Below are 15,537 nucleotides of genomic sequence, written 5' to 3'. Positions count from 1 at the left end.
AACTCACGAGGTACATATGTCCAACCCATGATGCTATCCTCACTGGTCCCTAGACATCCAAAAAAATGTAGATAAGAATACCCTTAGTTTTGTGTGTGGTTGTTTTACACAAATTAGTATTATCTGACTCAGAATTTGTAGCTGCAGCTCCACCTACAACTGTGGTACCTAGTAGTGCATAGATATTCTCTACTAACTTCTGTCCTTTCATCACCATAAAAAAGCCTTTACACACCTTCATTATCCCACTTTCAGACTTGTAACTATACTCGTTATAATCCAAAGTGTCCAATGAAATCACATTCTTCCATAGTTCCAATACATGTCTTACATCACATAACATCCTAACCACAACATCATACATCTTGATTCTGATAGTTACCATCAGAATGGAACCAAAACTCACCAATCTGTAAGTGATGAACCAGTCTTTGTTGGGTGTAATGTGATAATAACATTCCAAGTCTCGGATCCAAGAATCTGTGAGGTGTTCTGAACCCAATGAAACAGAAAGAATATCACTATCACTACTCCCTAAGTCTCTTTCTTTCACTACATTTGCATATTTTGATGAACCCTCTTGAGTTTTTGCATTCCTTTTCTTCCACTCCAGACACTCAGGTTCTATATGCCCAATTTTCCCACACTTAAAACACCGAACGTCCTTCCTCCTTCTGTACTACGATTGAGTTTTATTTTTACTCGATCCGCTCAAGGACTTGCCTCTCCCATGATCTTGATTACCTTTGACCACGAGCCCTTCACTTTGTGAACTCTTATCACTGGCTTTCTTCCTCTGATGGAACCCTAACAACGCACTCGTGATATCCTCCAACTCCAGGGTTTCTTTTTCCCATGTCAGAATCATAACCAGATTCTTATACGTAGGAAACGTAGGTAGGGAACTTAGCAGCATCAATGCCTTGTCTTCAGCCTCGAACTTCACATCAACATGCTTTAGATTACTGATGATCTGATTGAATACGTCAATGTGTTGATTCATATTCGAACCTCTACCATATTAAGCTCATAGAGTCTTTGCTTAAGATACAACTTGTTTGATAAAGACTTGGACATATACTCGCTCTCCAGTTTTAGCCAAATTGTTGTCGGTGATTCCTTATCCATGATGTGATAGATCACATCATTGGCCAGACAAAGTCTGATAGTAGCCACAACCTTCTCTTCCAACTCCTTCCAACTCGTGTCATCCATGTCTTCTGACTTCCTTCCGTATAGTGCCTTCACCATGCCTAGATGCACCAACACGTCATTAACCCTCCTCTGCCAAAGTTCGAAATTTCCCGTTCCATCAAACTTACCAATATCGAACTTCGCAGAAGAAATACCAACCATTGCAACCAATAGCTTTGATACCAATTTGTTGTGTAAAGAGGCTTGAATGCCAATACGCAACGAAAAAACACAAATTGAATTTAGAGCAACCAATGATGAATATACGAAAACAATCAATCACAAAGAAAATAAAATAAAGGAATAAGAACACACGACACAAGAAATTATGTGGTTCGGCAATGTGCCTACGTCCACGGGATCAAGTGACTTGTTTTCACTATCAATTCGTCAAAGCTTACATCAAGGGTTACAAAATAATGTTTATATGCTAACCCTATGTGTACAAAAGACTTAAAATGCATCAAAAACACTTCTGTAGTAAATCCCGGAGGAAAATCCTCAAAATCTCCCAATATACTAATCTCTCGATTCAAAATTCGTGATTTGTGTTGAACAAAACCATCGACAATTTTAGCAAGCCGTCGACAATTTCAGGTTATCTATCAAGGCCAAACCGTCGATCATATCATCAACCAAACAGTCGAAAGTCTCTTCCTACAGCCTCCTTCCTTGTTCTTTGATTCACCATGCTTTCCCGGTGCATGCGTTTTACTCAATATGAGCCACATATCCAACACATTGTCTTAAAATTGCTTTTGTATCTATGCTCATTTTCTACATGAGAAATGTTGAGAGGCATCCCTCATAGCATTCTCATTATAGGTCATGTTTAAATATGTGGATGAATATTTTCTCTGAGAAACTATTTATGAAAATGTAAAGTTTAATGAAACAATGAGAAACTATACTTAAATTGTTAAAATAGTAACTAAAAATTCATGAAAAGGCTAGAGGTGAAAGCTAAAATTTGCAGAATGATGAATGAGAAATTAAGTTTGGTAAGGGAAAATTCAAATATAATATAAAATTAATTTGAAATTTATCCAAATTTACCTAAATTCAGATTCAATGTTCAAAATCTATACATCCAAACATAATAAAATTGCAAATTTGAGGAAGATTTCAAATTTGGATTTGTGGGAATTTGAACAAAATGTAATATAAAGTTATATTAAATTTTATTTAAATTCACACAAATCTAAATTTAAGATTTAAAATCAATATTTCCAAACTCAATATATTTGATTCGCTTATGATTTACATGGCAAGATAAAACATCGTAATTAAAATGTCTCAATTTACATTTAATAGTAACTTTTGACTCATCAAATACACAACTTTAGACAATATAAAAGGACGGTAATAGACTAAAAGGGAAATTGTAGGAAGAAAAAAAAAACACTACTTAGCAAAGGAAGGAAAAAATAAACTGCTAAGAAAAATGTCAAAGCATACATTTGGGGGAAAAAATAAAAATAGGGAAGGGCGGTCAACTAGCCAAAGAGTAACTATAAACTGCTTCCCGGAGTTTTGGATTACAAATAAACTATAAAGAAATGATTGAATTGTCAACTCATTCCACCACATTTGCCAAGTTAAACAACACGATGAATATTCCATCAATCGGACGGTCAGGATGAAGCAATCCAAAGCGTTCTTCTACGCCAAATTCTGATGAAGTCCACTAGCAGCCACTGCCATTACCATTGTTGTCCAAAGTCCAAACTCCAGACCCTATTGAAGAAGCTAGCTATTTTGTTAGCTGGCTCTGTCGGCACATGACGAAGCATGCCCACAAGCCACAAGCTCTCTCTCTCTCTGATTCACAGGTAGAGTGGAGGAGAGAGAAAGAGAGGGTCTACTTCTGATTGATGCTGTTTTGACTCTATGGTTAGCTGTGCTAACCATTTTCTCTAGTTATATATACTGTATATATATTTATTAAATAAATGTATTCACGTTCTCCACAAACTGATAACCCAAAAAATAAAAGGATTCCATATGTCTCTGCATTTATATCAGAAAGAGGGGTATGGTCAATCAAATGGCAACAAAAGCGGGGTGGAAAAGGTGGAAACACTTGTAACTGTATTTGATGGCAATAAGAGAATTGTATTTTGGTTGTTCTGCTTTGATCAGCAAATGGGTCGTCGAAGGTTCAAGGATTTATGCATTTTTTAGTGTGTTGGGCTTAGAAATATAGTTGTTGAGTAGGTGGGTGAGTGGGATCCAAAGGGTGGCAGCGATGGAGTCTCGAATGGATCAATACGAGATCATGGAGCAGATCGGCCGTGGGGCGTTTGGTGCTGCCATTCTTGTTCATCACAAGTCTGAAAAGAAAAAGTAATCCTCTTTCTCCGTAAAAAGAACTTTGTTTCGCTACATTGTCTCTCTTTTTCTTTCGATTTCTGCTGATTCTTCTTTTGTAAATTCACGTTCTGGAATGAGGGGATCTTTTGGATTTGCAGGTACGTCCTGAAGAAGATTCGTCTCGCGCGGCAGACTGAACGGTGCCGAAGATCTGCGCATCAGGAGGTAGTTCAAACCAGTGAAGCACTGTGATCTTGATTTTGGTTTCTGGGTTTTCTTTCTTTTGGTTTTGTCTACTCATTTGAAAATTCTGGGACTGTGTAGATGGCTCTAATTGCGCGGATACAACACCCTTATATTGTTGAATTTAAGGAGGCTTGGGTGGAGAAGGTGAGACTTCGACATTTTTTTCTACAATTGTGGTGTTCTAGTTTTAGGGGCAAATTCTCTTGCGTCCCCCCAATTTTGTCCTGAATTAGAAGTCTTGAACTTGTAATGTAGGGTTGCTATGTCTGCATTGTCACTGGATACTGTGAAGGTGGAGATATGTGAGTTCTTGGACTGAAAAAAAAAAAAAAATGGAAGTTAATTTGTTGAAGAGTTACTATTACTTATGTTCAATTTCAGATTGTGATCCTTGAACCTTTTAACAGGGCTGAATTGATGAAAAAATCAAATGGTGCTTACTTCCCGGAGGAGGTATTTTTATTTGTTTTTAATATTTTCCCAGCCTAGATTTTTTAACTTTCAGGCATGTTGATATATGAGAGGATTCCACAGAAACTATGCAAGTGGTTTGCGCAATTGCTATTGGCTGTTGAGTATCTGCATTCAAACTTTGTTCTCCATAGGGACCTCAAAGTATGCACACAAATATTTTATATCTATTTGAACATTAACTTTTAAGATTAAAGAGACTGATATATTTAGCACCCATCCTTTTTAACAGTGTTCCAATATCTTTCTTACTAAGGATCGGGATGTTCGCCTTGGTGAGTTCATTTGAATAGTTTATTGAAATTAAGATAATATTATATGCCAATTCAAACCTGATTTGGTTTATCATCCTTGTCCTGATTTTAGCTTGTTAATGTCTGCACAATTCCAGGGGATTTTGGACTTGCTAAAACTTTAAAGGCAGATGACTTGGCCTCTTCTGTATGTGCTATTTATTTGTGCAACGCTTGTGCTTTTTAAATTTCATTTTTTGATTTCTCTTATGATGTGGAAAGCTATATAGGGTCTATTGTCAGAATTTTTGTCTTTGGGTAAAAATTTTTATTTTTTAAATTGAAATACAAGTATACAACTGTTCTGATGAATCTGACATATGAACTGAACTCTTTGTATGTTAATCTAACATGAATGCTATTGGCCCATACCTACATTTGTATGGCTAGAAGTCATTTATTGCTGATTATTTGATGCTTAATACCCAAAGTTATTCTATTGAAATTCTGAATGATCAAGCAAACAGTATTTGTCAAAGAGCTCATGCTGATGACTCTTATGATTTCCTAAGATCACTATCCAAGGAGTTTTTCAAGTAATTCTAGTTTCCCTTTTGTGTTCTTCTTCTCTCTTTTAAAAATCTTCTTTTTCTATCTTGAAACACATCCAAACAGCCAAACAATTGCTTAATGAAGGAAAATGTAAAGCATTTTCTCTGATATATATATATATATATATATATTTTTTTCTCTTTTGAGGATCAAAACCACAGAAGTTATTTTGTGTGGCATTGTTATCTAATTGGACACTTGAAAAAGATTAGTTTTCTTTGAATGTCTCAAATGTTTGATTAAGAAATTTAATTTTGTATGGTATATATCACAATTTTTCCTGATGAGTTATACCTTAAATAGTAACTGGGAGCAAATTTGGCATGTGTCCTTGTTTCATAATACGGAACTATATGATACTAGTTGACTTGCTACAGTTGTCCCTTAAAAATCAGAAAAAGTTGACCATCTGTTGCATTTTTATGTCAAATGATATTCTTATTGTATTCCTTTGTTTAGGTGGTTGGAACTCCCAATTACATGTGTCCTGAACTGCTTGCAGATATTCCATATGGCTTCAAATCTGATATTTGGTCACTTGGTATGTGTTTTCTTTGGCATATCTATGATAGTTACAATTATTTGAGTCTTCGGTTTTTTCTTCTTTTCCAGGCTGCTGTATGTATGAGATGGCTGCTCATCGCCCTGCATTTAAAGCTTTTGTAAGTTCTCTTGATTGTTTCATTTTTACTTAACTTCTTTGATTTGAAACTATATAATTAGAGTGCTGTCTTGTGTCCCAGGAATTTGTTTGATGACATTATGATGTCTGTTTTTAGCCATTCGTCCAAATTGTAGATGAACTTAAGTTATGTTTGGTTTGCAGAATGGAATAAGTTGGTATTGTAATAGCCACTATATACGGATATTATAGCTTGCAGAAAAAAGGATGGTTATATTCTAAGGCATATTAAAGTTTACCAAGAAAAAGTTGTTGTTATTCAACAAATATAGAATAGCTTTAGATACTTCCATGGGTTCTTTTCTTTTCTTTTTTGACGCAGTGAGGGTGGGGGAGAGAGATTTGCAAATAGTTATTCCCCCCATGGAATATTTATTCCTAGTTTATTCCATGTCAATTGGAACATTACTGATTTTTTGCGTGGTCATTTGGCTTAAAATATCACTACTTTATTTTATAAACCATCATATTGTTTTATAATAACTCTTTTAGTCCCACATTATTCATCCCCTGGACCAATGTAATGCTATTCCTTTGGGTAGTCTGATTGCTGGCAATCTGAACCATTCTGGAGTCCTTCTTGGGTTTCACCTTTTTCTTTCTGGTGTGGTGGAAGTTTTAACTGAATGATAGAATTTGGAGAAACCTGATATCATTCGTCCATTCATTTCAACAGAAACAACTATTCATTTTCTGATAGTCTGCCATGTGTTCAGGAAAGCAAAGCACAACCTAACCCACCAGTTCTTTGCTTTTCAACTTCACCCTGCACCTTATGAGTTTGTCATTATTAAAAGTTCTTGATTGTGTATTGTTTAATATTCTCTTTTTGTCAACAGCTTTCTGCATTGTGTATCATATACCACCATCTAGCTAATGAAATCTTCAGCTGGGATTCACTTTAAATATTCTATATTGTAATGCTTAATGCTGGAATTAAACATTTGGTTTCAGGATATGGCAGGACTGATAAGTAAGATAAACCGCTCCTCTATTGGTCCATTGCCTCCCTGCTATTCTCCTTCACTGTAAGTCTAGTTGCTACAATGTTAAGCTCATCATATGCATGTTTGATGATGTGCAACCATACAATTTGATTACATGAGTACCGTCTGATCTGATCCTTGCCTGGCAACACATTGGCTATTGCTTTCTTAGTAATATCCGCATTAGAGCTTGGGTGGGTGAGACTAAATGACACACAATCGCATGCTTGCTTCTTAGTGAGTTAAATGCTAAAAAATCTTTCCATAATATGTAACTGTGTTTTCTTATCTTGGTGTGCAAATGTATTATTTTATTTGAAATAGTCTTTTAACAGTATTATCAAATAATTACTCAGATTTAGAAAAGGAAAATGTAAATATGAAATATTGTAGACTTAAATTGAGGAAGCTCCTATCAACGTGGGGATTGTAGTAACAACTTTTAAAAGTAAATAATGCCCCTATTAATTCTTCTGTTTATGATTTGGATCATGTTCTTATGGGATAGAATAGAATTGAGGATGGAGTTGAACCGAGAATTTCAACATTTAAGCCATATTAATTATCTGTCTCTATTATTTATATCATTCGTATCAACCGTGCATCTATACTTCACATTAGAGGTTTCATTTTTGTTGCATCTCATGAGAAGGCTCAGCTTCTTAGATATCATCTATGTGCCTCAGATTCACTTCACACACAGTGGATGATGATTGGGAAAATTTATTCAGTCAATAGAAGGTTTAGTGGAGATCACCAGCTTCACTAATACATTTGCCTCTTGTCTGAAGGAAAACTGGATGTTGAAGAGACATTTCTGTATTTCCTTGTTTTGTTAGGGACCTAGAGCCCAGTCAGATGCACAGTAGAAATGCCTCATGAAAAATTATAGGAAATTCTATGTCTTGGGGTATAGAATAGTATTGTTACTAGGCCCCAGAAAATATGACAATTGCTTGCCATACATCTTTTAATATATGACTAATGCTGTGGGTCTGTGTGGCTGCATGCCAAGCAGTCATTTGCCACACTCAAAATCAGAAAACCTTAAACCAGGTAAAATGGTACACTTGGCGCCAAAATGGACCCAACTTATTGGGATTAATCCAAGTTTGTTGACAGACAGAGATATTAGAATCCACTACTGTTGATCAAATGTAAAATAAGGGGGGCAGGGAACCCTTCAGTCTCTGTAGAGAGAAAGGGGCACAACTTTTGCAAAGCCTTAAAGAACCCTAGGATTGGTTACTTCCAAACTCACTTTTCGGTTCTCCATTTTTTCTACTTTATAATATGCCATTGACTGATAAACACTGAATATTGTGTTAATAATTTGTTAAAATGTTCTGCATACAGGAAAACACTTATCAAGGTAATGCTGAGAAAGAACCCTGAGCATCGGCCGAACGTAAGCATTTCTTTGAAATACATTTAGTCATCTTTGAGAATTCTTTTCATTTGGGATGTCATCTTGCCAGTTGGGTTTGGATGTTGTTCAGGCAACCGAGCTTTTGAAGCATCCATATTTGCAGCCTTATGTTGATCAATATCGCCCAACTTTCAATCCTCCCACATCCTGCTCCCCAGGAAAGCCTCTTTCTATGGCTTATGTTTCTCGGAAGAATATGGCTGAAAGCCAAAGCAGTAACAGTTCTAGCAGTGACAAAGAGAGTTTTCTTTCAAGTGAGAAAAACATCCCAGAAGTGGTCTTCAAGTGTGATAACAAAACCACTGACACTGATTTGGCTTCTGTTGACGAGGAAGTTGGGCCTGAGCAGCTGCCAAGTGAGGAACAACATGGCAACAACATCCAGACTGTTAAAATTGATGAAAAGGAGGTTGTGAAGTCCTCTCATGAGCATCCAAAAACAATTAAAAATATAATGATGGCTCTTAAAGAAGGAAAAGTTAGAGAAAATAGTTCTCCATTGAGAGGTAACTGTACAAAGCCAGGAGGTTTGTTAACCCAAAGAGCTAATATAGATGTATTGCCCAGAGTCTGCAAGCCCGGTGCTGTAGCTCCTTCAAAAGCTAATGCAGAAACACCTACTGCTGTGCCAGCAAAAGCAAGCTCAGATTCTACCAAAAGGATTTCTTCTTTGAAGCATCAGGTATAATTATGAACCAACGTATCAGGTATAATTATGAATCTCTGTTGTATGTGTTGATTGTATATATCTTGAACTAATAATCTTCCATTGTACACGTCTGTCAGTTACCTGTTATTGAATCCCCACCAAAGACTAAACCTAGACATGATGTACTTCCTCCAACTGGTCTTCCTCCAACTGGTCCTTTAAAGCAAGCTGTTGATGATGGGCTTCTGACTAAGCCAAGGCAAAGAACCCCTCCATCAAATTCTGTGCGACGGCCTTCATTTCCTGGAAGAATGAAGCAAGCAAGAGTTGACATTCCTAATCCAGTGAGCAATACAATGAGGCTTAATGATGGTGAGATAATTCAAGGGCCTCAAAGAGCTCAAAATTTGGTGCCCAATGGTCACCGGAGGCATGTTCCCAGGGAATCCATGCAAGAATCGCAAAAGGCTCTAGCAGGGGCTTCTAAAGGAATGCAGACTGAGAGCAGCAATTCTATCTCTTCAACATTCTCAATTCAAGGATTTGAGCTTTGTGATGATGCAACAACTCCTTTTCCTAACTTGGCAGAACAAATTCCTCCTGATAATTATAGAATTACTCAAACTGTAAGCACAGACTCTTGTACACCTGGCTGCAGGCCGAGTTCACATTTGCACCCTGAGACACCTGAGAATATGTCAGTAGAAAGCCATGTTGATAATATATCTTTGTCATGCTCAGTTGAAACCTCTGAGGTGACCCTAGATCTTCAGACCGTTTCTACTGTTGTTGACAAAGTGAATTCAGGTGAAGTTGGGGGACCTCAATTCCTTGCTTCAGGGGAAATGTCTGGTTGTAAAGATATTACCTCTGCAAACAGGCCTTCCGTTACACCTGCTGTAACTCCCCACCCGAACTTCACTTCTAATTACACGGGTGATGACAAGTTCACTGTAAGGGAATCTTCTGCAGATGCTACTCCTGCAGCCACCTCTGTTTCATCTACCCAAAATAATATGCGGATGGATAAAGGATCCATTTCTCAAAACACAACTATTGAAAAGCCTGCTGCCTCCCACTTTCCTCCAGCTTTTGATGATGTTATACATGTTATTAGACACAGTAGTTACCGAGTTGGGAGTGAGCAACCAGTGACGGAACCAGTTGAGACAAATATGGATGTTGGGAAGCTTATAAATGTAGTAAGGGATGACTTGGAAATGAGAAACTCGACCACCCCTAGATCATCTAGTTGCTCTGAAGCCATGACTCTGAAGTCAAATATATCTGATAATCCCGGCAATAAAGAAGTTGATGCAAGGAATCCCACCTTTTCTGTCCCAAAATCTGATTCCTCTGAGCCAGCAAAACCAAATTCTCCGACAGTAGAAGAAGAGACAACAATGAAGGAAACTTTAGATGTAAAGTGCTTTAGGCAGAGGGCTGATGCCCTAGAAGGGTTACTTGAATTGTCTGCAGAGCTGCTGGAGCAAAGTAGACTGGAAGAGCTTGCCATTGTTTTGAAGCCTTTTGGGAAAGATAAAGTTTCTCCAAGGGAGACAGCTATCTGGTTGGCCAAGAGTCTTAAAGGAATGATGATCGAGGACTCTGGACGGAGTTCGTGAAGTTTATCATACCTGACTGGTAAGTTTTCTACAATATCATACTAGTCAGTGTTGCTCCAATAGTACTCTTAGCTTCCTGTCAATTTTTCACCCATTCAAGTTCCATAGAAATTTTAAACTGAACAGCCAGGCCTCGACCTTCCTTTTTTCCTTTGCCTTACTGTGTAATTCTTTGAATGCAGTACTTTTGCTGTACATAGTGACTACAGTTTAAGTTTTATTTCAATCCAATTGTATGGTCAAGTTGTAGTTTCTAGTAACTTGGTAATTATAAGTGGGGATGATCAATAAGTGCATTGTCTATATTATTTTTGGCTTATTAGAGGATTTGATTACCTTTTTCTGATAAAAAGAAGACACTGATGCTTTACAAGATGTGAAGACACAAGGTATAAGATGATATTTGCCTTCGTTTTTTCCCTTGTGTAAAACAAAGTTCAGCACCGCAGCAGTTGAAAGCAATAGTCCTTGCAAATTTACTTGGTGCTAACAGCTCTTCTCATGTTTGGTTTTCCTGGCCTTGCCCCTGGATTGGATTTTCAAGTATATTTATCTGTTTTATGATTTGTATACTGCTTTCTCTATGATTTGTATACTTCTTTTCCCTTTATAAGGTGTGTTCATTTTTTTTCACCTCGTGAAGAATGGGGGAGATAACTTGTTTAGATAGGAAGATAAAGGTATTGTTGTCCGCTGATTCTTTAGTGGATGATATGAAATGTAGTTTTTGTTGTGCATTTATTTTGAAATATGGAAGTACTGTTTGTTTCTTAATGTACAGACAAGTGAAAAAATCACAATGACCGACTTATACAATTCTGAAAATGGATAAATTGCGAAAGTCTCCCACCATTTTTCCAGCAATAGCAAACCTTACTTGAGCTATTTTTAAATGCATTTGCCTCCTAATTTGGAATAGGATTATTTGGGTGTCTATGAGACCACTGTACACACCTCTACCAGAGATGAGTAAGCGTGAATGCATCAAACTAAGGATAAGATTGAATCTCCCTTTTAGATGAACTTACCTTAGTAAAAATTTGGCAATAAGATATCTGGTAGACAGTTTTTCAACTTTTAAGGTTTTCAGCAATGACACGAGGAGAGAGAGATGCGAGAAGAGAGGGGGGGTTGACGCAAGGAGGAGCGGACCGTTGGGGGCAGCCAAGGGCAAAGGCGGAGGAGAATGATGGGGCGGCGGTGGTGCAAGTAAGTCATTGAGGGTGGCCAATGGAGGAGTAGGAGAAAGAGGTTGGCAAAGGTGCACAATCTTAATTTTGAGAGAGATAGAGATAGGGCAACAAAATGACCATTATGCCCATAAATTGTCCGAATTTATATGTTTGTTGCTCATAAATTGTTTAAATTTACAAGTTGGTTATTGCCTTTGAATAATAATTATTTTCAATAACTAGGATTACTTCTCATAAAGTACTTTTTTCTCTAAAAATTAGCTTTTAAAAAAAATTATTTTTTACAATAAGTACTTATTTAGGTATAAGTCAAACTAATATATATATTTGTGTGTGCGCACACGGGGGCGCACGTGTGTGTGTGTGTATATATATTTGCTGAAGTGCCCATTTTAGGTATTTTGCCGTAAATATTTTTTTGCGGTTCAAGACAAGGCTAAATAGTTAAATTTTGGGACGATTTGATTACGTGCTTGGCATCATGTTAATGACATTCTACTTTGACATTAAGGTAGTCTCAACTACTTCTATAGTACCTTTCTTAAAAATAAATACATAAACAATTATATAACTAATTTATTTATTTATTTTATATTGGAGGCTTTCATAAAGTTTGGGTTAACAGAAGGAAAGTTAGTTCGTCTTCTATCTTGTACCTTTTTAATCACTTCATAATTTAAAGGATAGCCCAACATACGCTTATTTAATCAGAAGGATTTATGAGGTAATTTGTGTGATGGAGTGTGATCTACACCATATATATACCAAAATAAATCAAAACATGTCATAGATTCAAAATTGATATATCTATAATAGATGTATGACTTCACAATACATTCAAATATACCAAAAAAATTGTCTAATATTGATTATAATGCCAAAAGATGACTATAAAATGAAGGCTAATGATTTGAATATGATCAACAATCTATGGGACATATATGATCATGTCTTCCGACAATGTTTGAAACTTCTATACTACTATAAAGAGAGATTTCCCTGTTTTGTGTCTCTTTCAAAAATATTAAATTTATCCTTATAACTACTAATGATTATTCCAAAATATTCATTTAACTATCCGCAACTATCCCAAAATATCCTTAAATAGTATTTGAAAGAATGAATTTTGAAACTGGGACTTGGATTTGGGTGGATTTAGACAAATTTATAATATAATTTTATACTACATCTTATCCAAATTCAATACAATTTCAAATCCATGGTCTCTCCAAATATGGGGTTATAATTATGTCAAATTTATCCTTATAATTATTCATAATTATTTCAAAATATCCCTATAACTATCTACAATTATTCCAAAATGTCCTTATAACTATTTATTTTATTATTATTTTTTAATAATTTTTATAATTTTAAAAATTAGAAAGTTATAAAGCACACACATAGTGCGTGCCATGGCTAGTGTTAACAAAACTTATAAAATTGCTTTTAAATAAGAGAGGAAGGTACAAACAAACAGAGTAGGAAAAAATATTTTCTTCTATAAAATGATTATGATTATAATGGTAGCTCACCTTATATGGACTAGTTGCAAACTTTCTTTTGTCAAAACCATATATATATTGGACTGCCTACCCAAGTAGTGAAATATTACAATTTGCCTAAGATTAAAGTAAACAAACAAGTATATCAATGCAAAACAAGCATACAATAGAGATAAATATACATGCAAGGATATAATAGATATGTATGCAAACACATATATGCACATGTATAGATGTGTAAGCATTACAAATACTTAGACAAGTACAAATATCTATATTTATTTTTGTAGAGGCTTTTTTATTAAATGAATGACCTAACTCAAACATAGGTCTCTCCCTCAATTTATAATACAAATCAAATACATTCTAATGACCATAATACCCTTACTAACTCACACTAACATAATAATAATACTAAAAGACTAAAATAATCATTAACATTGTCTCTCAACTTGGAGCATAGATATCATATGCTCCTAACTTCTCACAAATAATTTTAACAGGAGCACGCCCAGGGATTTGGTTAACAAATCAGCAAGTTGTGTAACAGACTCCACATAAGTGGTAGTAATGAGCTTTTGCACAAGTTTCTTTCGAACAAAATGACAATCAACTTTAATGTTTTTCGTTTGCTCATGAAAGAGCGGGTTGGAGGCAATATGAAGAGCAGTTTGACTATCACACATCAACTCCATAAACTAAGAATGTGGAAAACCCAATTCTTCCAACATATTCATTGACTAAATAAGATCACATGTAGTGTGAGCCATAATTTTATACTTTGACTCATCACCTAACCTAGCCATCACAATTTGTTTCTTACTCTTCCAAGAAACAAAACTACCATCAAACAAGATATAGTACCTAATTGTGGATCCCAAAAACTCATTCTTATCCAACAAATAAAAAACATACTTCTTCTATGACAAAACAATCCTCATATGAGATTTGGATACTTTTATACCCAAGAAGTATTTTAACAATCCCAATAAGTTTGTAGAAAATGTTTAAGGCTCTTAATAATTTGATCATCATCACTTATAATTATAATATCATCTAAATACACAATAAGAAGGATCCTACCCAATGAAATATGACGATAAAATATAGAGTGATCCATTGCACACTGTCGATTGACATTGAATCAACCAAACTATGCTCTAGAGACTATTTTAAACCATATAGTGCCTTCTTCAGTGGACCCGCTAAGCCTAGCTCCTTCTAAGCAACAAACCTAGGTAGTTGCTCCATATAGACCCCCTCCTTAAGATCACTATACAATAAATTATTCTTTACATTTAACTGATGCATAGGCTTGTGACAAGTGGTGGCAAGGAGATGAATAGATGTACTGATATAAGTTTGGCAACAAAGGAAAAAGTGTCGTAATTATCCAAACCATACAACTGACTATACCCCTTAGCAATAAGATGAGCCTTCAGACGAGCCACAAAATCATTGGGGTTGACTTTTGCAATATAAATCTAGTGACAACCAACCACAAACTTATCACAAGGAAGTCCCAAGTATCATTGTCCTAAAAAGCATTCATCTCTTCAACCATGGCATTCCTCCACCCATAATGGGCTAAGGCGTTCAAAATAGATTTTGGAAGGGCAGCAGATAATAGAGTAGCAACAAAACAACAATAAAAGGGTAATAAGAAGTCATAGCAAACATAGTTGGAGATGGGATTTGTCTACGTGTGCATTTACCTTTCCGAACAACAATGGGAGGATCAACATCATGAAAAATATGATCATTTGATGATGAAACAAAAAGTGTGGTAGTGGAAGCTAGAAGGGACACGCTTCCTTGGAGCTACCATTGTGAATACACCTATAAATTAGGATGATCAAGACAAAGAGAAGGACTCAAAATTTCAAAGTACATGGAGATATAAGTGGTTGATTGGGTAAGGAAAAAAAAATTAGAATCTGGAAGAGTAGGCAAAGAAAGAGACTCATTTAGATCAAAAGCACTGATGGATTGAATATAGTAATGTGTAAACTTAAAGAAGGTAATATCTGCAAACACAAAGAAGCGAAGCAGAATCAGACTATTACAATGATATCCCTTTTAAGTATATGAGTAGCCCAGAAAGACACATTTTATAGCACGAGGATCAAATTTATCCACCTCAGGAGATAGTTGATGAAAAAAGGATACATGCCCGAATATACAAGAAGATAGAGAGAATAGAGGTGAATTAGGAAAGAGAATGGAGTTGGAAATTTTACTACTAAGGACAGAAGACAACATCTCTTTGGCAAGCAATAAATACAACATCACTCCAAAACGCTTTTGATACATGCATTTAATAAAGTAAGACACTAACGATTCCAAGGATTTATCTATTTTTCCTCTTTGTAACCTTATTTTATTGAGGACTGTGAGCA

At 35.8% G+C, this 15,537-nt stretch overlaps 1 protein-coding gene across 1 annotated transcript; it reads left to right on the top strand.

Moving 5' to 3' along the window:
* The first annotated feature begins 3,020 nt into the window (after window positions 1-3,020).
* Window positions 3,021-10,731, top strand: LOC131149422 (serine/threonine-protein kinase Nek5). Its single transcript, XM_058099851.1, has 14 exons — window positions 3,021-3,540; window positions 3,666-3,732; window positions 3,832-3,897; window positions 4,009-4,055; window positions 4,161-4,206; window positions 4,288-4,368; window positions 4,457-4,499; window positions 4,616-4,665; window positions 5,529-5,610; window positions 5,682-5,731; window positions 6,706-6,779; window positions 8,094-8,145; window positions 8,237-8,848; window positions 8,953-10,731. The coding sequence occupies exons 1-14, from the start codon at window positions 3,443-3,445 to the stop codon at window positions 10,438-10,440; spliced, it is 2,856 nt and encodes a 951-aa protein (XP_057955834.1). The 5' UTR covers window positions 3,021-3,442; the 3' UTR covers window positions 10,441-10,731.
* The last annotated feature ends 4,806 nt before the right edge of the window (window positions 10,732-15,537 follow it).

The sequence above is a fragment of the Malania oleifera genome, chromosome 2 (assembly GCF_029873635.1).
Source record: "Malania oleifera isolate guangnan ecotype guangnan chromosome 2, ASM2987363v1, whole genome shotgun sequence".
Classification (NCBI taxonomy): Eukaryota; Viridiplantae; Streptophyta; class Magnoliopsida; order Santalales; family Ximeniaceae; genus Malania; species Malania oleifera.
The sequence above is the reverse complement of the archived record's forward strand: the minus strand, read 5'-3'. Positions and strand labels throughout refer to the sequence as shown.